General features: G+C 33.7%; 1 protein-coding gene across 1 annotated transcript in view; it reads right to left on the bottom strand.

Annotated features, from left to right (window-relative positions):
• Nucleotides 1-26922, bottom strand: part of LOC148943878 (uncharacterized) — a 404571-nt gene that overhangs the window by 10205 nt on the left and 367444 nt on the right. The window contains exon 6 of the mRNA XM_089101272.1: nucleotides 4996-5079. Coding sequence (XP_088957398.1) covers nucleotides 4996-5079 — 84 coding nt within the window. The remainder of the gene's footprint in view (nucleotides 1-4995; nucleotides 5080-26922) is intronic.

Genomic DNA, 26922 nt, shown 5'->3' on the forward strand with positions numbered 1-26922 from the left:
TTTTGAAGACAAAATAATTATCATGTTTTCACTTTTATATTCCCCTTACATCAATGCCAGCAATATAATTATCATTAAATTTGCCACAGTTTTTGCTGAACTGTGTAAAAAGGCTAGTAAAATGTCACTTTTCTGCATATCATGAAGTAATAACGGTTTTATTAACATATTTCCATTAAATAAAAAAGTGTGTTTTCTCTTGGTTCCTAAGTCCTGGGCCAATATCTGTGACCACTGATAAATTTTCAACTTTAACTTTACATTGCTTTCCATTACAACTTTATTTTACTCCCCTACATCCACTAATAGTCAAATATACACTCTTAATGTGTATACTTGTAATGAATTTTCAATAGTTTTGATAGTGTTAGGTCAACATCAAGGGAAAGAGTGATATATGGAAAAGTTATGTGTATATACACAGTTCAGAGTATATATTTGACAAGTGGAGGTAGGAGGTGGATAAAGCAAATTTGCAACAGAAATAAAATTTATGTTTGTATTCAAGATAAAACACAATTCTAAAGCTATGTCCATTTTGGTAAATTAGGAATTTTTTGGGACGTTAAGGGTTGCATTGCTGGAAAAGCAATATGACATTTAAGCTGTAAAACTACGATTTTTGTCCCATAAATCTAATATGTGTTCAAGTGAAAATCCTGAGTCACCATTGTTGAAAAGATACACATTTAACTTTTTAGTTTTGAGAGAATACTGCTATGCAATAGCACATTTGTCACTAAAACTTTCATCCCTGATTTCCCATTGATAACAAACCAATCCTATAATGATTCTGCTCTCTGCTTTGTTTTGCTAGTTTCAGTTACTCTCAACCCCCCCCCTCTTCTCAAAACCCACAATCTGTCACTGGGTATCATCAAAAGACCTAGCATCTTAAAATCCTATCTTCTTAATATTCTAATTTTCAATGTTAAATTTAAGGTATAAAAATTCAAATTCTTTCTCTACAAGCTTATTGTAGCCCCATCAGTTAACACCCTAGCCTATGGATTCTTACATTTTGTGATGATGTGGCTTCAAATCTGAAAGTAAATAATCTTTTCCTGGTTTGTTGTTGTTTTATGTTTTTGCTTTTTCAAAGTTATGGGTTGTATTACTAAATAGGTCATATGCAGACTCTTGATTTGTAGCATATTACTGAAAACTCTCTAAATATGTATTTTCTTGTTGTTGTTTTGTGTTTTTGTATTTTCAAAGCTGCAGGTTGTATTACTAAATAGGCCAAATGCAGACTTTTGATTGTATTATTCAACTCAAAAACTGCTTAAATATGTATTTTCAATAGATATTATTTCTAATTGCATTTCCTAACATCTCATCACTAAATAGTCATACAGCTTATTATTTTCTGTGTTTCCTGTGAAGCAAAATGACAATTTAGCAGAGAAAGAAAAGTGTTGCCCCTCACAAATGAAGAAGAACATCTTTATTTTATAGGAAAAACAAATTTGTATGAATAACTTAAAAAGAAGTCAAAAATAAGAAAAAAAAGAAAAGGACAACATCAAAAGGTAAAACAGCCAATATGTGGCCAAAAGCCCCCAGTGGTAACTACAAATTTGTATCTATTTTCTAAAAATATCATCAACAAAAATATCAAATTTATATTGTTTTTCATAAGTCCAGAGTGCTACCAAGTATTTTAAATAAGTTTTCAGAGATGATACAAGTACATAATTTCTACTCTCTAGAAAGACAATAAAAATTCTGAAAACCACTTTAAAATACTAGAAAACACACATATACTTTACTCAACTGCTTCCTCTAATGGTTAACTAAAGCTTGAATTGTCAGAGATATATGTATTAAATTTTTATGAGTTCAGGGGGGAGGGGGGAAATTCATCTGATAAATTTATTTTATTCTAAATGTACCTTGTATCTATCTAAATATTCCTCAGAAAAAATTACCTTTTTCAAAGCAGTTTTCAGAATTTTGTAAAAGCCTAGGCCTAGCCTACTCCTTAGAGGAAAATGAGTCCTGGAAAGGTATTTTGAAGTACCTACCATCACTCCTTCTCCCTCTGGAGGGCACTGATCTTTAAAAATCTGTGAGTTATAAAAGTGAAACCTTGTAAAATAGATCTTCTGCTTAGATAAAGAACAAGAAAACTATTTTCAGCTTCACAACTTTGCTCAATCCCAATTTACAAGGTTTCAAAGATCTAAAAATACATTTCCTAAATTTAGGAAAAAAACATTCATAAGGCTTAAAATTCTACTCAAATAACAGGAATTGCATTTTCAGAACTACAGAAAAAGAAACTAATAACTGAAAATTAAGGTAAATGTTGTTTCATCAAAATTTCAATAGGTATGGACATATCATGTAGCCTAGACATATTTTTAAGATATAGAAATCAGAAGAGGGTAAACATAGAACCTTGGAAATACCTTCAAAGAGAATCTTTTTGGCTGTGAATTCATTACTGAAAGTTTCATTTTTCCTAACCTAGCCCCTTTATAAGATAGCAAAAAGTAGCTAAACTAGAATTTTACCAAAAAAGACATTAGATTGTATCAAGTCAATACACTACACAAGACACATTTCAACAAAGAGACTCTCACATATAACAGTATTCAACAATAATTAAAAATATCATCAGGCCAAATGTATGGGATCATTGGGGAGATTGTCATAGGGTAAAATTCAAGTTTAGCTAATTTTTGCTATCTTAGAAAGGGGATAGGTTAGGAAAATGAAACTTTCAGGGATATACCTACAGACTAGAGTATGTCCAAGGAAGGTATTTTGAAGTAACTACCTTTCTTTCTCCTTTTAGAGGGCCTTGACCTTTGATGAACTTTAAAATTCTTTGTGTTATAAAAATAAAGCTTTGCAAAATATATCTTCTGCTTAAATGAAGTACAACAAAACTGTTTTCAGCTTCACAAATACATTTCCTAAATTTTGAAAAAAATAAATTCATATGGATTAAAATTCTACTCAAATAACAGGAATTGCATTTTCAGAACTAAAACCAAAGAAAAAAAACTGATAACTAAAAATTAAGGTAAAATGTTCTTTGTCAAAATTTTAATAGGTATAGACCTGTCAAGTAGGCAAATTTCTAAGACTTATACATTAGAAGAGGGTAAACATGGAAGCTTGGCAATACCTTCCCAGAGCATGTTTTTGGCCCTGAATTTATTACTGAAAATTCCATTTCTGTAACCTAACCCCTTTCCAAGATAGCAAAAACTAGCTACACTAGAATTTCAAAAATGCTGTTAATTTCTTCAACAAGCTGATAAAAACATGATGGGAAAAAGAGTCAAAATTGAAAGTTATACTATGCCTGTGAGACAATTAATTTGAATCTAAAAGCAAAAACCAGCAGCCAGAATCACTTTCCACTAGCATTCTGGTTTTGCTTCCAAAGTCTATTCAATTCTTGTCTTCTTACAAATATTGGTCTAACAGCTTTCTGCTAGTTCAAACAATGGAAATCAAGCATAAAAAACTAAATTTTCTTTTTCAGCTCACCAAAAAAGGCCTCTAGTTTTTCAGAAACTGTTTAAAATGATTAAAAAAAGTGCACAACAATAGAAAGAAACATCAAAACTTCTAGTTGGAGGCACAGCACAACAAATAAATTCTTGGCTGTTTAAATCTAAAAACAGAACACAGTACAAAAAATACATACTTGGTTATTCAAATCAAAACATAAGATGGTTGAGCATAAAATTAAATTCTAGAAATTACCAACATAATCAATATGTTTAATAAATCCTTTATTCTTTGATATTAGCAGTCTAGCATCCACATCAGTACTGTTATGTCAAAATTTTAATTTGTACCTGACAAAGCTCTAAAAATGTACTCTTTTGGAAAAATGTACAAGACACCAAAAATTTTAGTGCATGTTGCACAAAGTGCAACACACACATCTTCCTTCAAACAGTACTTGCTACAAAATAAACAACCTCTTCCATTGCCCTTCTTTTCTCTCTTTTTTTATCATTGTTATTATTAATTTATTTCCTTCAAAATGGAAGAGCAGCTAAAAAGATGTTGTGAATGTAATACATAATACCCTAATAATTTTTGTCCATAGGCTAATACAAATGGTCAGATTGTCTCTACAAACAAGAACACATAATCTAAAGCTGGGTCTTCACCTCTCAGAATTTACAGATTCTGGGCTTTCTGGATAGTGAAGTCAGTCCAAAAAAAGAGCCCACAGATGGTTTTTTTACTCCCACTTTCTAGCAATTCAGAGCTTTTACAATCATTTTGTATTCATGTTTATTAAAGTCAATTTTTAATTTCTTATTCTATTTCTTCCACCCTTAAAATATTTTTTTTTAGCACAAAATCTCCCAGAATCCAGAAACCTGGAATCTCAAATGCCCCTTTTTTCTAGATGTGTCTGGGGTGCTTTGGTCTGGCTTCATGTTCCAGATCATATTCAAAGAAAACATTAACAAAGAATCTGGAAACCAAGATTCTGGAAATTTTGAGAGGTGTCTGTGGCACTAACTTTAGAAAGCATCTCATTTAGAGGAGACAGTGCTGTTAGCAGTGGCAAAAACTCATGGGTGTCAGCTCTAAAGGAGGCAGAGCAGCAGTATGCATCCCTAGGCATTGCAATCAGACAAGGTACCTCAAGTTTTTTTTATTATTGATAACAGCACAGCCTCCTCTAAATGAGAAGCCTTCCAAAGTTAGCCTAGTGCTATTGACTGCTTATTCCTGACCTGATCAACAATAAATAAATAATTAGCTGAGAAAACCACTAATTATTTAAGGGTAAACGTAGGTGCAAAGGTCTAGTCAATAGAACTAGGATATAAAGTAAAGTGATTTTGTTACATCCTGTTTCTACTGTACTGTAGGCCTATATGTGCAACTTTACAGCCCAATTGACAGAATGATATAGACTAGAAAATAAATTGTCTGGTCAGGGGTAGGTAATCTGTACCTTTGCGTATTACTAATGTGTCAAATCCTAGTATAATCAAACAGGCCTACCTTTAGGATGGAACTTAAGGGGCCTCGTTCTTAAAGTTTTGAATTTGACGCCAATTGTTTGAAAAGAACAATTGAAAACGTACGCTCACACAGAAAAAGTCACAAAGAGAAAGACAAGTTGCGAGACATCAGTATTTTTATAACAATGAAATGTGAGAGTCCTAATTCCGGCTATCGAAAAAAATCGCTAAATTTTGTTGCAAATGTACTGAATTTGTACCAGTTTGGCAAAATTGTACCGAATTTTCGAATTAAAGAAAAATATTACTTATGCAACAGCACTGCCTACGTAATAGGTGATGTGGGCACAATGTGTTGTTGTTGTTTTTTTATGACCATGGCACTGCGGACAAAGAGTTGTCGTTGAGACTTTGAAAAGAGCTCATTCAATTAGAAACATAAAGTTCTAGTGTCCTTTTTCAGAATCAAACATGATTGGACTGCAACCAGTTCTCCACGTCCATCATTTATACAAAAATATTCTATCAACTTTTTGAGATAGCCATTTTGTTCGAGTAATAAATGCCCAGTAATTGCGTCTTTACGGATACCCCCCAGAGCCCTGCCACCAAGCGCTAGAAGTTTTATTAGTTGACTAGTCTTAACATTTAAGTTTGTTTTAGAAGGGATAGTCTTATAAGCATTGCAGACTTCTCATTCGATGTGAAATCGGAAGCTCTAGTTACCTTTATTAGAGTCAAAAGGGACCCCCCCCCCGAACCCTCTTTTCTCCCAAATCCATCTGATCAAAATTTGAGAAAGCCATTTTGTTCAAAATAATGCAGACAGCATTTAACAATGCCTTCTGAGTGACACAAACCCTCAGGGCCAGGGGCAAGGGCAGTAAGATAAGGCGCCCGCGGCATATAAAGTTTTTATTAAAGGGGTGGCTTTATGAAATCTGGAAGTGGCTCATTTGATTAGAAATGAAAAGTTCTAGTTCCCTTTTTTATATTCAAAAATGATCGGAGCGTAACAAGCCCCCCCCCCCCTCCCCCCACACACGCTTTTTACCCAAATGTATCTGATCGAAATTTTGATATAGCAATTTTGTTTAAGATTGTCCAAAGAGCATATAACAATGTCCCAAGGTTGACACAAACACCAAAGCCTAGGGTCAAGGGTTTTAAGTTATGGCATGAGGGGCGTAAAAAGTTTTTTTAGAAGGGGTGATCGTACAAGCCGTAGAGGAGGCTCATTTGATTGGAAATGGAGATTAAACTTCAGAAAGTAAATCAATATAAAGGTTATCAAAAAGGCATGTCGGTAATGTCATGAAGTTAAAACTTTCAGGACTTTATAAAAGGGATGTTCAACTGACCAAAAGCAATATGTTAATACTACTGGTGCTACTAGTACTAGTGTTATTGCGGTTAATTCTACCACTAGTGCCAATACTACTACTGTTACTATTATTGCAACTAAGCCTAATGATATGAAGGTAAAATTTCCAGATATATTGAAGTGGAAAGACGAAATCAATCGCAACCAGCCTTCTGTATGCCTGTTGTCAAGGGGGCATATCAGCAACATTTTAGGAAAAGTTTGGTGCGTGAAATCGAAACTTACAGGGCATGTTGAGGGTGATGTTGATCTACCAAAAGAAACTATTTATATCGTAATGCTAATGCTTCTACTCGCACTGCTGCTACTCTTACTGGTAGTACTATTACTACTGCTGTTAAAACTAAGGCTAAGACTAGTAATTCTGCTACTTCTACTACTGCTTCTAAAGCTATTGGTATATAGGAGAAAGGGTGACAAGAACTGTTAAAAGGGTGTTCAACAATTTTTCAAGAACAGCTAAGTTGGATCTTTCAGTGTAAGTTGTGACAGATTTTTAACTTTTCAGAAGGCACTATGTATATACTATTAACGCTATTGCTGCGATTGCTGCAATTAATGGTGGCAAGGGTATTAAGGTGAAACTCTTAGGGAAAGATTAAAGGGGGATTTTCAATTAAACGATAAAACTATATGGACGAAGGTTTTTAAAAGGACATATAAAGCAAAAGCATGGACAGCGCAGCACTACCATAGATTGTAAGTAAATATGACGGCACTAGATCCTTGGGGTCCAAACCGGTGGAGCTGATTTCCGTTTTGTGGCCCTTCAGCCGGAAAGTGCAATGGGAGGGGGGCAGCCGTCCTGTGCTTTAACACACTTTTCCTTCTTACCTTCCCCAGATTTCTCCAGGTACCCATTTAGAGCTGGGTTAGCTCTGGCTCAGTTTAAAGAGTTACACCACTGACCCTCATCCCAAACCAAATAACTGGCCACGCCAGGGAATGAACCCGTACCCCTTGGACAAAGAATTTTCAACCCAGCACAAGTTCACTTAGCCATATTGCTCTCTACCATAGATAGAAATTTCTCTGAAACTTTTAAGAACTTATCCAATTTGAAATTAAAAGTTCTAGTACCTTTCTTAAGAGCCAAAGCTGATTGGAGGACAAGCCCTCTCCCGAAGCCCGTTAATTTTGTGATCACATCCACTCAAAATTTTGATTTAACCGTTTTCTTTAGCATAGTTGCAAGATCCAGTGACTATGTTCTTAGGTATATTGGGCATGTAAACTCTCCAGAGATATGCAATTTACCCATTATCCTTTAGAACTAGATGCTGCCTTATAACTAAATCAAAAGACACTGTGTATATGCTGGTTGCCAATAAGACATCTCAGAAATAACACAGGAACGACTGAGGGCATTAACTTGTAACTTTCAGGCTACTACTATTACTGCTTCTGCTCTTATATCTTAATTAAATCAAAATATTGTAAGTTTATCCAGGTGGTCAAAGGGCATGATTTATTTATTAATTTATATTAATATATATTGTATGTTTGTTTGCATTGATTGTTTATTTAATTTCTGTTCGTTTTAAGTTTCATTTATACTTTAATAGCAAAATATTTTTATTCGTTTTAAGCTAGATTTTCATGTTGAATCTAAGCATTACTCGCTTTAAGATTTATTTATTCATTTATATTATTACTTGTTGTATGTTTTTTGCTATGATTGTTTATTTAATTTCTGTTGGTTTTGGGTTTCATTTATTCTTTAATAGTAATTTCTGGTCGTTTTGAGTTTGAACTTTAAAAGGTATTTGTATCTCCTGAGCTTAAGTTAAAAATGGCCTTTACTTTTCTTTGAAAAACTTATTTTTCGGAAAGTCTTTTTTAATTAATCACCTATAAAACTCTTATAATTTTTTGGAATGGTATTAAGTTTTCTTTTTCCCATCAACTCGAAAAAGTAAAGAACTAAATTCAAAACTGCTAAATATTTCAAGATTTTCAAAAGAGTGAAAAGTGTGAAAAAAAATCTTCTCAAACGTAGAAAAACTAAGTCAAACTATGGATTCTAATACAAAAAAAAAAAAAATCAAAAAGTATAATCATTTTCTCTTTCCATGAAAATGACAATGCCAATCGTAAACGAACAAAAAACAATTTAAAAAGCTTTTTCCACAAAATAAGTTTTTCAAAGAAGACTTTATACCACTTGTACACGCTTTTGGTGCTTTTATAAATGCTTTGAATAATTTATGAACATTTTACTGATGGATTATGACACTTTTTCACGCTTTTCGGACATTTTTAAATCCTTTATGTAACTTTATACTAAATGTACACACTCTTGGTACTTTTATAATGGCTTTTCCTTAGCTCTAAGCCTCTTACCAATACCTTAAGCCAAATGTAAATGCTTTTGGTGCTTTTATAAATGCTTTGCTTATTTATCACCTGTATGATTCTTACTGATTCTATATACCACTTAGACAAGCTATTGATGCTTTTATATAAGCTTTGTATCACCTATAAAAATCTTGACTTTGCAACTTTCCACTTGTACACGCTATTGGTGCTTTTTTTTACACGTCTTGCCGACTATAAGACTTCTATAGAATCTTTATACAACATGCTCACGCTGTCGGTGCCCCCCCAAGAGCTTGTCATTTCTTTTAAAGCATCAGCCGGGAACTCGCGAAAATCATACAAAAGTTTGGTGGCTTTATAAATGCTTTGTATCACTTATAAAACTCTTACTGATGCCTTATAACACTTGTACAGGCTTTTGGTGCTTTTATAAATGATTTGTATCACCTATAAAACTCTTACTGATGCTTTTTACCACTTGTACACGCTTTTGGTGCTTTTATAAATACTTTTTATCACCTGTCAAACTCCTAAGGATGCTTTATACCACTTGTATACGCTTTTGGTGCTTTTATAAAGGTTTTTTATCACCTATAAAACTCTTACTGATACTTTATACCACTTGTAAACGCTTTTGGTGCTTTTATAAATGCTTTGTATCACTTATAAAACTCTTATTGATGCTTTATACCACTTGTACAGGCTTTTGGTGCTTTTGCAAATGCTTTTTATCCCCTGTAAGACTCTTACCTATACCTTTCATCACTTGTACCCGCTTTTGGTGCTTTCATAAGTACTTTGTATCACCTGTAAAACTCTTATTGATTCTTTATACCACTGGTGCACGCTTTTGATGCTTTTATAAATGCTTTGTATCACCTTTGTAACTCTTATTGATGCTTTATACAACTTATACGCGCTTTTGTTGCTTTTACAAATGCTTTGTATCCCTTATAAAAATCTTACTGATGCTTTATACCACTTGTACACGCTTTTGGTGCTTTTATAAATGCTTTTTATCACCTATAAGACTAATACTGGTTCTTTATACCGCTTATGCAGGCTTTCATTTTTTTTATAAATACTGTGTATCACCTGTGAAACTCTTACTGATGCTTTATATCACTTGTAGAAGCTTTTGGTGCTTTTATAAATGCTTTTTATCACATTTAAAACTCTTACTGATGCTTTATACCACTTGTACACGCTTTTGGTGCTTTTATACATGTTTTTTATCACCTATCAAACTCTTACTGATGCTTTATACCACTTATACACGCTTTCGGTGTTTTTATAAATGCTTTTTATCACCTGTAAAACTCTTACCGAGACTTTACTCAACTTGTAAACGCTTTTAATGAGTTCATAAGTGCTATTTATCAGCAATAATACTGTTATTGTTGCCTCATGCCTACTATTCACACTAGTGAGGCTGTTTTTAATGCTTTTTCTTTCCTTAGCAATGTCGCTGATTTATTTTTCCCCATATTCATGTTGATAGTGCTTTTATGTCAGATCTTAAGCGCTTATAAAAATCTTACTGGTGACTTATACAACTTGTACACACTTTTGGTGCTTTTATAAGTGATTTTTATATCCTATAAAACTCTTAGTGATGCCTTATACAGCCTGTACACGTTTTTGTTGCTTTTGTAAATGCTTTTTATCACCTATAACACTCTTACTGATGCTTTATACCACTTTTACCTGCTGTCGGTGCTTTTTTAAATGCTTTGTATTCCTTACGAAAATCTTACTGATCGATTATGCCGCTTGTACACACTTTCCGGGGCTTTGTAAATTCTTTTAATCACTACACTCAGACCTTCAAATCTTCTGGCACTTATATACATACTTTGTATAACCTGTAAAATCCTTACTGATGCATTATACAAATTGTTTACGCTTTTGATGCTTTTTCAAATGCTTTTTATCAACTATATAACTCTAACTGATGCTTCCTGCCACCTGTACACGCTTTTGGTGCTTTTATAAATGCTTTTTATCACCTGTTAAACTCTTACTGATGCTTTATACCACTTGTACACGCTTTGTTGCTTTTATAAATGCTTTGTATCACTTATAAAACTCTTACTGATGCTTCATACCACTTGTAAACACTTTTCATGCGTTTATAAATGCTTTGTATCATCTATAAAACTCTTACTGCTGCTTTATTCCACTTGTACATGGTTTTGGTGGTTTTATAAATGCTTTGTATCACTTTAACACTCTTATTGATGCTTTATACCACTTGTACCTGTTTTTGGGGCTTTTAAAACTGCTTTTTAGCACTATAAGAGTCTTACTGATGCTTTATACCATTTTACACACTTTTCGAGCTTTTATAAATTCTTTTAATCACTTTATACCACTTGTGCACGCTTTTGGTACTTTTAAAAATGCTTTGTATCCCTTATAAAACTCTTACTGATAATTTATACTAATTTTACAGGCTTTTGGTACTTTTATAAATGTTTTTTATCACTTATAAAACTCTTACTGATGCTTTATGCCACTTATACACGCTTTTCGGGCTTTTATAAATGCTTTTAATCATTTTAAACCACTTGTATACGCTTTTAGTGCTTTTATAAATCTTTGCATAACCTAAACGTCTCTGGTAACTGCATTTTAACACTTGTACACGCTTTTGAGGGGCCCCCACATAATTTTCTTAGCCTATAAACATCTGGTAGGGACTTTATGCAACTGACGATCGGTGTTGGGGCTAGAAAAAACAACTTTCTTCATCTATAAAACTCTCACTTTAGCTATATACTACTTATACACGCTTTTTCTGCTTTTAATAAATAATTTTCATTACCTAGAAAAATCTTACTGATGCTTTATACCATAAATACTTTGTATCACTTATAAAACTCTTACTGATGCTTTATACCACTTGTAGACACTTTTGGAGCTTTTATAAATGCTTTTTATCGCTGATAAACTCTTACTGATGCTTTAACCACTTGTACCCGCTTTTGGTGCTTTTATAATTGCTTTGTATCACTTATAAAACTCTTACTGATGCTTTATACCACTTGTAAACCCTTTTAGGGCTGTTATAAATGATTTTTCTCAACTATAAAAAATCTTACTTATGCTTTATACCACTTGTACACACTTTTGGGGCTTTTATAAATGCTTATTATCACTGATAAAACTTTTACTGATGCTTGTACCACTTGTACACACTTTTGGAGCTTTTATAAATGCTTTTTATCACCTATAAAACTCTTCCTGATGCTTTATACCATTTGTATACGCTTTTGGTGTTTTATAAATGCTTTGTATCACTTACAAAACTCTTACTGATGCTTTATACCACTTGTACATGCTTTTGGTGCTTTTATAAATTCTTTGTATCACTTATAAAACTCTTACTGATGCTTTATACAACTTGTAAACGATTTTGGTGCTTTTATAAATGCTTTGCATCTCTTATAAGACTCTTACTGATGCCTTATACCACTTGTAAAGCCTTTTGGTGCTTTTTTAAATGCTTTGCATCACTTATAAAACTCTTACTGATGCCTTATACAACTTATAAAAGCTTTTGGTGGTTTTATAAATATGTAGCGATAAAAAAAGGGGCTGAGGCAATTGTGGTAATAAAGATTGACCGCTTCAAATGTAATATTATGCTTTAAAGCTGTGGCGATTAAGATGCGCCAAACGTGGTAATGAAGTTTGGGGCCACAAATGTAATATTATTATTAAAAGCGGTGTACCGATCGCGCCACTCGCTGAAAGTGAGAAAATAAAATGCGTAGCTATAGTAGGTTAGAAATTCTCCAACTATCGATCCAGGAGCGTAACCTCGCTTCCTCGAGTTATCTCTTATTAATTACCTCTAATGTAATGTAGAAACCAGATTCCTGGGAGCGCTACCGATGGGGGCATACGAACTAGTTACCTGTTGTGCGATTAGATACAGACATATAGATAAAAGGAACACAAATAGAAAAGCAATAGTTTTATTGAGAGTTACATTTAGGTGTACAACAGTACCTCAATTCAACTGACGAAAATAGTGGCTGAGATAACAATAATGACCAAATCTCTACAAAGACTGCGTCATAATGATAATTTGAATTGCAATGCCTGAATGCCAATAATAGTAATTCTGATCTACGAATGCCTTTAAAAACACTTTTTTTCACTATATCACACAAATATAGCTTCTGCGCTCTACTAGCTTTTTCATGATTGGCCCAAGTCCTGTGGAGGGGGCCACTACCTCGTAATTAAAACAAACTTCATTATGCTCACTGTTCGTCCAATAATTTGTTTTAAATATTTTTGATGACTAAACGTTATAACTTAAGCTTCTTGTGAACTCTCTGTATCTAGTGATTTTTTTATTACCAATCGTCTCGAAGAAATTCAAAACCGAATAGCGTCGTTGAGGCTAAAATGTTTCTCTTTTTGCTGATTAAGAACTTTTCTTTTTGAAACGAGATTTAAACTTAATTAGAGGAAGTTTAATTTATGTCGGAGTTATCTTTAGAAAGAAGGAATTTTATTTTTTTTGTATTTTATTTATATCATATTCTACCAACGGTAAATATTACATTGCCGATCATTTAAAGACGTCCCGTCATTAGGACTTGCTTGCCCTTGGGTTTTTGAAATATTCGCGATTTATTTACTATTGGTCCTACATAATTTTAATTGACATTGTATTATTTTATACTTCTATATAAGCTTAATCGGGGGTGCTTAAAATTTTCTCTATTACTTTTCTTATTTTGTTATACATCCTCATCTAAAGTTTATCTACCGGACTGAGATTATCTATGCTTCTAGCCTAGCTACTATACTAAAGATTTTTTTTCTACATCTAACTCTGATGACTTTTACATTTCCAACAAGGTTGAGGCTACTCTACTTTTACTGTGAGTTTTTTTTTTGAAAACTCACCTTTTACGAGTTTTTATCCTTTGCTAACTATAGGATCACTATGCTTCCTATCTACGCTAAATTAAATGAATAGTACGACAACGCTACACATAACTCTATCTGAACATCTAACACTACATAAAAGAATGATTTAAAACACACAATATTACGTTCACCACGTTCACTGGTAAACATTAGAACACTTTCACTGGGAACGTTTGCTATGTAATATCACTGATAGGATATTGGAATTTTTAAATTATCGAAGTTATTAAAATGTAACATATGTAACTTCACACCTATTTCATCACCATTCATGTCTTTTAGCGTACTCAATCCTTCTGTTGTAAATTATGGTCCTTCACTCCTTTCGTCTTGGCAAAAATTTAAAAACACTTAAAATATAGTTTCTTCACCGAAAAGTTCGAGCATGGTTATGTTCATCTGGCTTCTCCAATTGTCAAACGGGAAATGATATTCCCAGGTACTGGTGTGTGGAATTTTGATATCAGAGTTCATTTTCACCTGCTGTTTTTGGATAATTCATAAGGTGCCTTATCATTAAGGGGTTGAACACTGGGACTGCGTTCATTTTCTTCTCAGCATGTCATTTTTGGCATATTTTAAAGCACATAGAGAATGTATTTTTCGCAAAAAACTATTCGTTTGAGCACTGAGAAGTTTCCTTTATTTTATTGTTCTATTCGTGCTAGGCAAGCGTCTATTAACTTTCATAGTGATTAGTTGGTTAATAAAAAGGGAATCGGTGTTTGGATTTAGAATGGGTCGACATAAGACTTAGTAACTCCTTCAACATATTTTTTTTAACTTGTGGGAGGGGTATATTGTCAATGAGGGGTTAGTCACTGGGGTTAATTTCGGTTTCTGTAATTCAATGGTTGGTTTCCCGGTCCGTTTTTCGGAAATTATCTCGTAACATTTATGGGATAACAGAGATATGAACTTTTCGCATTCGATAGAGGTGATAGGATGGATTCCGAGAAATAGTCGAAAGGGAATCGACGCGTGAATCTGCGACACATAAATTATTTTTGGGATCATCAAATATCATAACTATACAGTCGTATGGTACATGGGTCCATAATGATTATCAAGGGTGATATGTATGTTCTTATATCTTGTAATGGTCGATGGGGTTCTCAGGATTTATGTGATTATATAGTTCGATAATGCACTGGATACTGAGATTCAAATATAGTGTTACCTGATACGTAATATGGTTCGTGGTCGAGGAAACAACGATCTAAGGTAACTATAATTTTCGTAAACGAATCTTGGATGAAAATTGCCTGGAGTCTATGGTGAGTACTCTTCATTGGTTGAGGTATGATGAAAATAGATGCTACTAGGTTGTATCTGCACTGGACTACGCATTGTAAAGATTGATTTCCAATATGTCAATCCACTTCCTGTAATAAAAATAGCGAAGCAGAATCACACGTTCTTTAAAATCAAGTAGCCTTAATACATAATAAGCGATATAATTAGTTACTGTTACGGTGAATTTTACACTACAAGACAATATTAAGCAAAAACATTGATACAAATAATTTGATTTTGACAAAACAATGTCATTATCGTGTCGGTTTCAAATATATATATTATTTTCGTTGGGAAATCTAAAACAGAGATTTCTTCTAATTTGTTTTAAAAAAAAACAACAATGCAAGACTTATTTAATCCTTCAACACTTATTTAATTCTCCCTTAGGTTTAAAACAATCCTTTAAACATAAGTTACTCTACATTGTTAAATTTTAGGTCTCAGTTTACAACATATTTCATGCCTTTATTGTTCACGCACGTCCGTGCTGTTTAAGAAACGCATGTTGCAGCGTCATAACCACACGGTTTTACGTAAACGACACTTACAATGAGGGAACAAGACATAGCAGGGACGAGTGGAGACCTCTATACCCACTCGTTTTCTGATGTATTCCCGTTTTCTGGGCTTAAACGTTCTCATGGGGTTCCGGGTTTAACTTCTGCATTTCAGCCGTTTCCCCATGTTCTTCCTTTGGGTTTTGCCTTCTTAGTCTCAGGACTTTTCCATAATTAAAAGTCAGTAATATTCTCATGGTCAGGGAAATCGCGAATACGGAACATACGGTCAGTAGTATGTTCCACCAAAAATTGGTTGAGAATAATCCGTATCTATTATCTACATACGTTAATCTCTGGTCCACATTTGTAAATAGGGGAATCTGGGAGTCTAATGCTTCTCTTATTTTTGTAAGCCTTAATGTCCCTTTATTATTTTCTATTTTGGACCATATCGAGGTTTCCATTTCCTCACTCTCTATATTGGGAATAGTGTACGACAGGTTAATTTGCTTAAAATTGATTATTTTGGGACTTATTGCATTTGTGCTCGTGATAATTAACGGCGTTCGAACAGTAGACTCTTTAGTTACAAGTCGACATCTTTGTTTTATGGTTATCGTACCCACATCATGTAACAGTAATTCTGTCTTGTAACTTGGATTTATTCTTTCTGTATTATCATAGCAAGACAAAGTTCCCACAGTTTCTCTTGGAACAGACAATAACCAGATTATTTCTAAGGTGTATGAATATTTCTCGTTTAGTGCTTCCTATCAAGGCTTCTTTCAGCTGGACTGGATACATCATACTGGAATGGTACGGGTAGACTTTTTATATTTAAGGAAATTATTCGAATTAATTATATGCAATGTGACTTTTTAATTAGAATTTGTTTTCAGGAACTGATATATGTTAAACACACGGTCTCAGACGGTTTTGATTCGTGCGAAGCCTTGATATATGTCGAACAAAATTTTTCTACAGCATTTTTATAGTTGTATGATTTTTACTTGTGAGCTAAAAGTTTTTAAATTATTATTCGTTTATGACGCTTACCCATAAAAAATCTTTTTTTTGTATTTTTAAGGGTATTTTAATCTGTCCGGTTTCTTAACCGTTCAACCTGATTGTGAGGTTACCTTTTCTTCTGTTTCTTGCGGTTTTTTCTATTTAGGTTTTGCTAACGATATAAGATCAAACTTTTTGTATTGTTTTTTTCAAAAATTCTTGCCCTTTTAACTTTGTTTCTTTCGCATGTGCGGCTGCTGAAGTCGGTTTTGATTTCCCTATTTCTTTAACTACTATATGGTCTGATTCACCGTCAGACTCTTCGGAACTGGTTTCCGCTGATTTTACATGAGAGCTTTTAGAGGTTGTACCTTGCATTTTTGAGGTATCACCTCCCCTTCCTTCGTAAATTTCTACTCCTCTGGAAGTAGAAGGTTTATTCTCTAAGTCCTCGCTTTGAGTTTTCAACTCGGGAGATTTGAAGGATTTTAGAGAACTCTGAGAGGAATCAAAAGTTTTTGCGGGGTTCCGCCATTGTTTAAAAGCTATGTCTTCAGGGGGATGGGGCATTCTTTGCACTAGTGTTTCCCTCCATGAAATCCACTGTTTAGGCTTGACCTTGGACACAGTTATATCATGATATTGTTCTTGCTGGTCATTCTTGGGAGTTTCATTCTTAGACAATGTACTTTGACTCTTTTTTATTGGGAAATTTATTAAATCCATTGCTTCTCGCAGATTTGTTTTAATTGCATCTTTGGGAGGAGTTTTCTCTACAATAATACCCGGAGTTTCTACAGCTCTGTTCAATCCCTTTTGAAATGACATGAGACTCTCAAGTGGTGCTGCAGGGGAAACCATATCGTCTGGAAATAATTCAGGGGAAAAAAGAGTTAAACTTCGAGCGGGAAAAAATTGGGTTTTTGGAGATATCGTATAATCTAATTCTCCTGCGCTCTTCGATGATAAAAGTTCTGGGGGAGTGTCCTCCTCAAAAACATATTTTCTATCTGGAAAACAAATATGCAGAATAAAATGGCCATCTCAAAATTTTGATTGGATGTGTTTGGAGAAATAATGGGTGTGGGGGGGAGGCTATTTGCCCTCCAATAACTTTCGACTATTAAAAAGGGCACTAGCCCTTTAATTTCCAATCGAATGAGCCTGTTTTGAAGTTTCTACGACAACGCCTTCTATAAAAACCGTATATGTCCCCAGGGCATAACTTAAAACCCTTGCCCTGAGGGTTGTGGGGGAGTGTCCTCCTCAAAAACATATTTTCTATCTGGAAATCAACTATGCTGAACAAAATGGCTATCTGAAAATTTTGATTGGATGTGTTTTAGGAAATGATGGGCGGGGGGGGGGAGGGGGCTAGTTACACTCCAATCATTTTCCACTATTAAAAAGAGCACTAGCCCTTTATTTTCAATCGAATGAGCATGTTTTAAAGCTTCTACAACAACGCCTTCTATAAAAACCTTATATGCCCCCAGGGCATAACTTAAAACCCTTGCCCTGAGGGTTGTGGGGGAGTATCCTCCTCAAAAATATATTTTCTATCTGGACGTCAACAACGCTGAACAAAATGGCTATCTCAAATTTTGAGTGGATGTGTTTGGGGGAATGATGGGCGTGAGGAGGGGGGGGCTAGTTGCCCTCCAATCATTTTCGACTATTAAAAAGGGCACTAGCCCTTTAATTTCCAATGGAATGAGCCTGTTTTGAAGTTTCTACGACAACACCTTCTATAAAATCCTGATGTACCCCAAGGGCATAACTTAAAACCCTTGCCCTGGGGGTTGTGGGGGAGTATCCTCCTCAAAAATATATTTACTATCTGGAAATCAACTACGCTGAACAAAATGGCTATCTGAAAATTTTTATTGGTTGTGTTTGGGTAAATGATGGGCGTGGGGGGGAGGGGGGCTAGTTACACTCCAATCACTTTTGACTATTAAAAAGGGCACTAGCTCATTAATTTCCAATCGAATGAGCCTGTTTTGAAGTTTCTACGACAACGCCTTTTATAAAAACCTTATATGCCCCCCGGGCATAACTTAAAACCCTTGCCCTGAGGGTTGTGGGGGAGTATCATCCTCAAAAATATATTTTATATATCGAAATCAACAACGATGAAAAAAATGGCTATCTCAAAATTTGGTTTCGATCTGTTTGGGGTAATGATGGGCGTGGGGAAAGGGGGGGGGGCTAGTTGCCCTCCAATCATTTTCGACTGTTAAAAAGAGTACTAGCCCTTTAATTTCCAATTGAATGAGCCTGTTTTGAAGTTTCTACGACAACACCTTCTATAAAAACCTTATTTGCCCCCAGGGCATAAGTTAAAACCCTTGCCCTGAGGGCTGTGGGGGAGTATCCTCCTCAAAAATATATTTTCTATCTCGAAATCAACTACACTGAATAAAATGGCTATCTGAAAATTTTTATTGGATGTGTTTGGGGAAATGATGGACTGGGGGGGGGAGGGGGGCTAGTTACTCACCAATCACTTTCGACTATTAAAAAGGACACTGGCTCTTTAGTTTCCAATCGAATGAGCCGGTTTTAAAGTTTCTACGACAACGCCTACTATAAAAACCTTATATGCCCCCAGGGCATAACTTAAAACCCTTGCCCTGAGGGTTGTGGGGGAGTATCCTCCTCAAAAATATATTTTCTATAATGAAATCAACTAAGCTGAAAAAAATGGATATCTCAAAATTTTGATTGGATGTGTTTGGTTGAATGATGGGCGTGGGGGGGCTAGTTGCCCTCCAATCATTTTCGACTATTGAAAAGGGCACTAGAACTCTCGATTTCCAATTGAATGAGCCCCCTTTGAAGCTTCTACGACGACCCCTTGCATATGAAGTGCTTCTTGAAAAAAAAAAATAAATAATAAGAAAACATTGGAGCCGTATGGCCTTTACTATAGGCAACGCTGCTCTGATAAAAAGCCTTTATTAAAGCCCCAAAAGCGTTTACAAGTGGTATAAAGCATCAGTAAGAGATCTATCAGTGATACAAAGCATTTATAAAAGCAACAAAAGCGTGTTTAAGAGGTATAAAGGATAAGTAAGAGTTATATCAGTGATAGAAAGCATTTATAAAAGCACCAAAAGCAAATACAAGTGGTATAAATACAAAGCATCATACAAAGCATCAGTAAGAGTTTTATAAGTGATAAAATCATTTATAAAAGCACCAAAAGCGTCTATAAGTTGTATGAAACAACATTTAGAGTTTTATCAGAAATACAAGGCATTTATAAAAGCACTCAAATCATTTTCAAATTGTATAAAGTATCAGTAAGAGTTGTACAGGTGATACAAAGCATTTGGAAAAGTATCAGAGGCGTGCATAAGTGGTATAAAGCATCAGTAAGAGTCTTATCAGCGATACAAAGCATTTATAGAAGCCCAAAAAGCGTCTACAAGTGGCAAAAAGCATGAGTAAGAGATTTATAGGTCAAAAAAAAAAAAACATTAATAAAACACCAAAAACATGTACAAGTGGTATAAAGCATCAGTAAGAGTTTTATCAGTGATATAAAAGCATTTATAAAAGCACCAAAAGCGTTTAAAAGTGGTATAAAGCATCAGTAAGAGTTATATCAGCGATGCAAAGCATTTATAAAAGCCCAACAAGCCTGTAAAAGTTGTATAACGAATTATTAATAGTTCTAGCGTAGATGCAAAGCAATTATAAAAGCAACAAAAGACTATTCAAACTGCATAATGCATCAGTAAGAGTCTTTTAAGCGATAAAAAGCATTTACGAAGGCAACAAAAGCGTGTACAAGTGGTATAAAGTATCAGTAAGAGTTATATCAGCGATGAAAAGCATTTATAAAGCACCAAAAGCAAATACAAGTGGTATAAATACAAAGAGTCAGTAAGAGTTTTATAAGTGATAAAAAGCATTTATAAAAGTATCAGAAGCGTGCAAAAGTGGAATTGACCAGAATTAAAGTCTAACCAGTAACAAAAAGCATTTATAAAAGCCCCAAATGCGTTTACAAGTGGCACAAATAATCAGTAAGAGTCTTATAGCAGATAAAAAGCATCTATAAAAGCCCCAAAGCATATACAAGTGGTATAGAGCATCAGTAAGAGTTTTATAGGTGATAAAAAGCATTTATAAGAGCCATGAAAGCATGCACAAGTGGTGTAAGGCATCATTAAGAGTTTTATAGGTGATAAATAGAATTAATAAAAGCCCCAAAAGTGTGTACCAGTTGTGTAAAGCATTAGTAAGAGTATTATCAGCGATACAAAGCATTTATAAAAGCCCCAAAAGTGTCTAAATGTCGTATAAACTATCAGTAAGAATTTTATAAGTGATACAAAACATTTATTAAAGCACTGAAAGAGTGTACAAATGGTATAAAGTAACAGTAAGAGTTTTAGACGTGATACAAAGCATTTATAAAAGCATCAAAAGCTTGTACAAATGTTATAAAGCATCAGTAAGAGTTTTTTAAGTGATACAAAGCATTTATAAAAGCATCAAAAGTGTGTACAAGTGGTATGAAGCATCAGGAAGAGTTTTATCAGTGATAAAAAGCTTTTATAAAAGCTCCAAAAACGTGTGAATGTCGAACAAAGCACCAGGACCATTTTTATAGGTGATAAAAAGTATTTCTTAAATTCCCAAAAGCGTCTACAAGAGGCATAATTTATGAAAACGATCTTTGTCAGCGATAAACACTTTTATACGAGCCTAAAAAGTGTGACATTATGTTATAAAGCATTAAAGCGAATATTGACAGCGGCAAATATAATTTAAAAAAACACTAAAAGCATGTACAAGAGGTCAAATACACTAGTAAGAATTTTATAGGTGATTAAAAGCATTTATAATAGCACCAAAAGCGTGTACAAGTGGTATATAGCATCAGTAAGATTTTTATAGGTTATAAAAAGCCTTTATAAAAGCCCTAAAAGCATGTACAAGTGGTATAAAGCATCAGTAAGAGTTTTATCAGCGATACAAAGCTTTTAAAAAAGCTCCAAAAGCTTCTAATAGTGGTATAAAGCATCATTAAGAGTTTTATAGGTGATAAATAGAATTTATAAAAGCACCAAAGCTTGTACAAGTGATATAAAGCCTCGGTAATAGTTTTATAGGCGATAGATAGCATCAATAAAAACCCCAAAATTGTGTAACAGTGGTGTAAAGCATTAGCGAGAGTTTTATGACCGATGCAAAGCTTTTATAAAAGCCCAAAATGCGTCTAATTGGTAAAAAGTATCAGCAAGAATCTTTTCGGTGACAAAAATTATTTATTAAACCTCCAACAGAGTGTACAAGGGGTATGATTCATCATTAAGAATTTTATCGGCGATACAGGGCATTTATAAAAGCTCTAAAATTGTATACAAATAGTATAAAGAATAAGGAAGAGTATTATATGTGATAAAAAGAATTAATAAAAGCCCCAAAAATATGTGACTGTCGTACAAAGCATTAGTACGAGTCTTATATGTGATAGTAAGCATTTCTTAAATTCCCAAAAGCGTGCACAAGTGGTATTAAGCATCAGTAAAAGTTTTATCAGCAATACAAAGAATTTATAAAAGCACCAAAAGCGTGTACAAGAGGTATAAAGCATCAGTAAGAGTTTTATCAGCGATACAAAGCTTTTATAAAAGCACTAAAAGCGTGTACAAGTGGTATAAAGCATCAGTAAGAGATTTATCAGCGATACAAAGCTTTTATAAAAGCTCCAAAAGCGTGTAAATGTCGTATAAAGCATCAGTAAGAGTTTTATAGGTGATAAAAAGCATTTATAAAAGCCCCAAAAGCATGTACAAGTTGTGTAAAGCATTAGCAAGAGTCTTGACAGCGATACAAATCATTTATAAAGGCCCCAACATTGTCTAAATGTATTAAAAACTATCATTGAGCATTTTATAAGGTACAAAAAAAATTTAATAAACCACTCACATATACTTCAACTATTATGAATTAACAGTAAGGGTTTAATACCTTATACAAAAGCATCTATAAAAGCATCAAAAGCATCTACAAGTGTTTTAAAGCATCAGTAAGAGTTTTGTCAGTGGTTCCAGGTATTAATAAAACACCAAAAGCATATTCAAATGGTATAAAGCATCAGGAAGAGTTTTATAAGTGATACAAAGCATTTATAAAAGCCCCAAAAGTGTGTACAAGTGGTACAAAGTACCAGGACGAGTTTTATAGGTGATAATAAGCATTTATAAAAGTCCCAAAAGCGACCACAAGTGGTATAAAGCATCAGTAAAAGTTTTATCAGCAATACAAACATTTATAAAAGCACAAAAAGTATATACAAGAGGTATAAAGCATCAGTAAGAGTTTTATCATATGTAAAAATATATTATAAAAGCATAAAAATTGTTTAAAATATCTATAAAGCATTAGAGAGAGTTTCACCAGAAACAACAATCTTTTATAAAAGCCCTAAAAGCGTTTCAAACAGGTATTATGCACTAGTAATAATTTTACCAGCAATAACAAGAATTTAAAAAAGCAATAAAAGCGTGTACATGACGTATTAAGCATTAGTAATGGTTTTACAAGTGAAACAAAGCATTTATACAAGCACCAGAAGTATATACAATTGGTATAAAGCATTAGTAATAGTCCCATCAGCGATACAAGACATTCACAAAAGCACCAAAAGCATTCATAAGTGGTATTAAGCACCAGTAAGAGTTTTGTCAGCGATACAAAGCATTTATAAAAGCACCAAAAGCGGTCACAAGAGGTAAAATGCATCAGTGAGAGTTTTACCAGAAATACCTAGCATTTAAAAAAGCACTAAAAGCATGTAGAAGTGGTATTAAGCATTAGTAATGGTTTTACAAGTGAAACAAAGCATTTATACAAGCACCAGAAGTATGTACAAGTGGTATAAAGCATCAGTAAGAGTTTTATCAGCGAAACAAAGCATTTACAAAAGCACCAAAAGCGTTTACAACTGGTATAAAGCATCAGTAAGAGTTATATCAGCGATGCGATAAATTTATAAAAGCCCCAAAAGCGTGTACAAGTGGTATAAAGCATCAGTAAGAGTTTAATAGGTGATAAAAAGTATTTACAAAAGCCCCAAAAGCGTGTACAAGTTGTGTAAAGCATCAGTAAGAGTCTTGACAGCGATACAAAGCATTTATAAAGGCCCCAAAAGTGTCTAAATGTCGTATAAAGTATCAGTAAGCATTTTATAAGGGACACAAAAAATTTAATAAAGCACTAACAGCGACTTCAACTAGTATGAAGTAACAGTAAGGGTTTAAGACCTTATACAAAAGCATCTACAAAAGCATCAAAAGTATCTACAACTTTTTTAAAGCATCAGTAATAGTTTTATAAGTGATAACAAGCATTTATAAAAGCGCCAAAAGCTTATACAAATGGTATAAAGCATCAGTAAGAGATTTATAAGTGATACAAAGTATTTATAAAAGCCCTACAAGTGGTATAATGTATCAGTAAGAGTTTTATCAGCGATACAAAGATTTTATAAAAGCCCCAAAAGCGTGTACAAGTGGTACAAAGCATCAGTAAGAGTTTTATAGGTGATAAAAAGCATTTATAAAAGTCCCAAAAGCGTGCAAAAGTGGCATTCAGCATCAATAATAGCTTGATCAACAATACAAAGCATTTATAAAATCACCAAAAGTGTATACAAATGGTATAAATCATCAGTAAGAGTTTTATCAGCGGTACAAAGCTTTTATAAAAGCACCAAAAGTGTTTAAAAGTGGTATAAAGCACTAGTGAGAGTTTTATCAGAGACAAAAAGCATTTATAAAAGCCCCAAAAGCGTTTAAAACAGGTATAATGCATCAGTATGACTTTTATCAGCGATACAAAGCTTTTATAAAAGCACCAAAAGCGTGTACAAGTGGTATAAAGCATCAGTAAGAGTCTTATAAGCGATACAAAGCATTTATACTAGCACAAAAAGTGTTTACAATAGGTATAAAGCATCAATAAGAGTTTTGTAAGTGACTCAAGTTTTTCTTACAACTATTCAGTTGTGCACACGGGGAATAGAGAATTGGCGAGAGTTTTATAGTCGATACAAATCTCTAGCAAAATCTCCACAAGACTGCGCAAGAGGTACGAAGCATCAGTACGAGATTTGTCGGTGATAAAAAGCTTTTATAAAAGCACCAAAAGCGTGTACAAGTGGTACAAATTATCGATAATAGTTGTATATTTGATTCATAGCTTCTATAATAGCCTCAGGAGTATGCACATGAAGTGTTAGGCATTAGTGAAAATCTAATCCGTAATTAAAGCATTTTTTAAAAGCCCCAAACGTGTGCAAATGTCGTATAAATCATTAATAATAGTTTTAAAGGAGATACGTAGCATTTATAAAAGCCCCCAAAGTAGCTATAAGGGGTATAAAGCATCAGTAAGAGTCTTAAAGGTGATAAAAGCATTTATAAAAACCCCAAAAGCATGTACCAGTGGTATAAAGCATAAGTAAGAGTCTAATAAGCGATAAAAAGCATTTATAAAAGCCCCAAAATGATTTACAATTGGTATAAAGAATCAGTAAGAGTTTTATAGGTGATACAAAACAATTTTAAAAGTCGTAATAGTGTGAACATATAGTATATATCCTCATAATTAATTTTATAGGCGATACAAAGCCTTTCTAAAAGCATCAAATGCGTGTACAAGTGATATAAAGCGTCAGTAAGAGTTTTACTATAGAAGTGATACAAAGCTTTTATAAAAGCACCAAAAGCGCGTATAAGTGGTAAATAGCATTAGCAAAAGATTTATATGCTATACAAAGCATTTAAAAAAGCACAGAAAGTGTCAAAGAGTGGTATAAAGCATTATTAAAAGCCTTTTCTGTGATAAAAAGCATTTATAAAAGCCCCAATAGCGTGTAAACGTGGTATAAAGCATCAGTAAGAGTTTTAGAGGTGATACAGAGCATTTATAAAAGCACCAAAAGCGTGTACTAGTGGTATAAACAATAAGTAAGATATCTATGGGCTAAGAAAAGCTTTGAAAAAACTACCACAGTGGTAGAAGCGGTAACAAGCGGTATAAAGCACTAGTAAGTCCCGTACATGCGATATACAGCAAGAATAAAATCCTTAAAAGAGTGTACCAGGGATTTAGACTTCCATTGAGAGTTTTTTAGGAGATAAAATTCTTTTATGAAAGCACCAAAAGCGTTTACAAGTGGTATAAAGCATCGTTAAGAATTTTATAGGCGATACAAAGCATTTATAAAAGCCTCAAAAGCGTGTACAAGTGGTATAAAGTATCAGTAAGAGTTTTATAGGTAATTAAAAGCATTTATAAAATCACCAAAAGCGTTTACAAGTGGTATAAAGCATCAGTAAGGATTGTATAAGAGATACAAAGCATTTATAAAATCGCCAATAGCGTTTGCATGTTGAATAAAGCATCAGTAAGATTTTTATAAGTGACAAAATTCATTTATAAAGGCACCAAAAGCGTTTACAAGTGTCATAAGGTATCAGTGGGAGTTTTACAGGTGATAAAAAGCATTTGTACGAGCACCAAAAGCTTTTAAAAGTGTTATAAGGCATCAGGGAGAGGTTTACAGGTTATCAAAATTATTTATAGAAGCACCGAAAGCGTTTACAAGTTGTATAAGGCATCATTAAGAGTTTTATAGATTATACAAAGCATTTATAAAAGCCCCAAAAGCGTCTAAATGTTATGTAAACCATTAATAAAAGGTTTATAAGCAATACAAAAAATTTATAAAAGAACTAAAAGCGTGAACAAGTTGTATAAGGCATAAGTAAGAGTTTTACAGGTGATACAAAGCATTTATAAAAGCACCAAAAGCGTGTACAAGTTGTAAAAGGCATCAGTAAGAGTTTCATAAGCGATAAAAAGTATTTATAAAAGCACCAAAAGCGTGTACAAGTGGTATAAAGCATCAGTAAGAGTTTTATAGGTGATAAAAAGCATTTATAAAAGCCACAAAAGCGTGTACAAGGGGTATGAAGCATCATTAAGAGTTTTATCAGCGATACAGGGCATTTATAAAAGCCCTAAAAGCATGTAAAAATGGTATAAAGCATCAGTAAGAGTATTATAGGTGATAAAAAGCATTAATAAAAGCACCAAAAGCATGTACAAGTGGTATAAAACATTAGTAAAAGTGTAACCAGCGATACAAAGCATTTATAAAAGCCCAAAAGCGTGTAAAAGTGGTATAAAGCATCAGTAAGCGTCTAATAGGTGATAAATAGTATTTATAAAAGCCCCAATAGCGTTTACAAGTGGTATAAGGCATCAGTAAGAGTTTTTTAGGTGATAAAAAGCATTTATAAAAGCACCAAAAGCGAGTACAAGTGGTATAAAGTATGAGTAAGAATTTTATAGGTGATACATAGCATTCATAACAGCACCAAAACATTGTACAAGTGGTAAATCATCAGTAAGAGTTTTATAAGTGATACAAAGCATTTATAAAAGCACCAAAAGCGTGTACAAGTGGTATAAA

Source organism: Artemia sp. Qi Xiang Cuo, chromosome 15, assembly GCF_049724085.1.
Source record: "Artemia sp. Qi Xiang Cuo chromosome 15, ASM4972408v1, whole genome shotgun sequence".
NCBI classification, from domain to species: Eukaryota; Metazoa; Arthropoda; class Branchiopoda; order Anostraca; family Artemiidae; genus Artemia; species Artemia sp. Qi Xiang Cuo.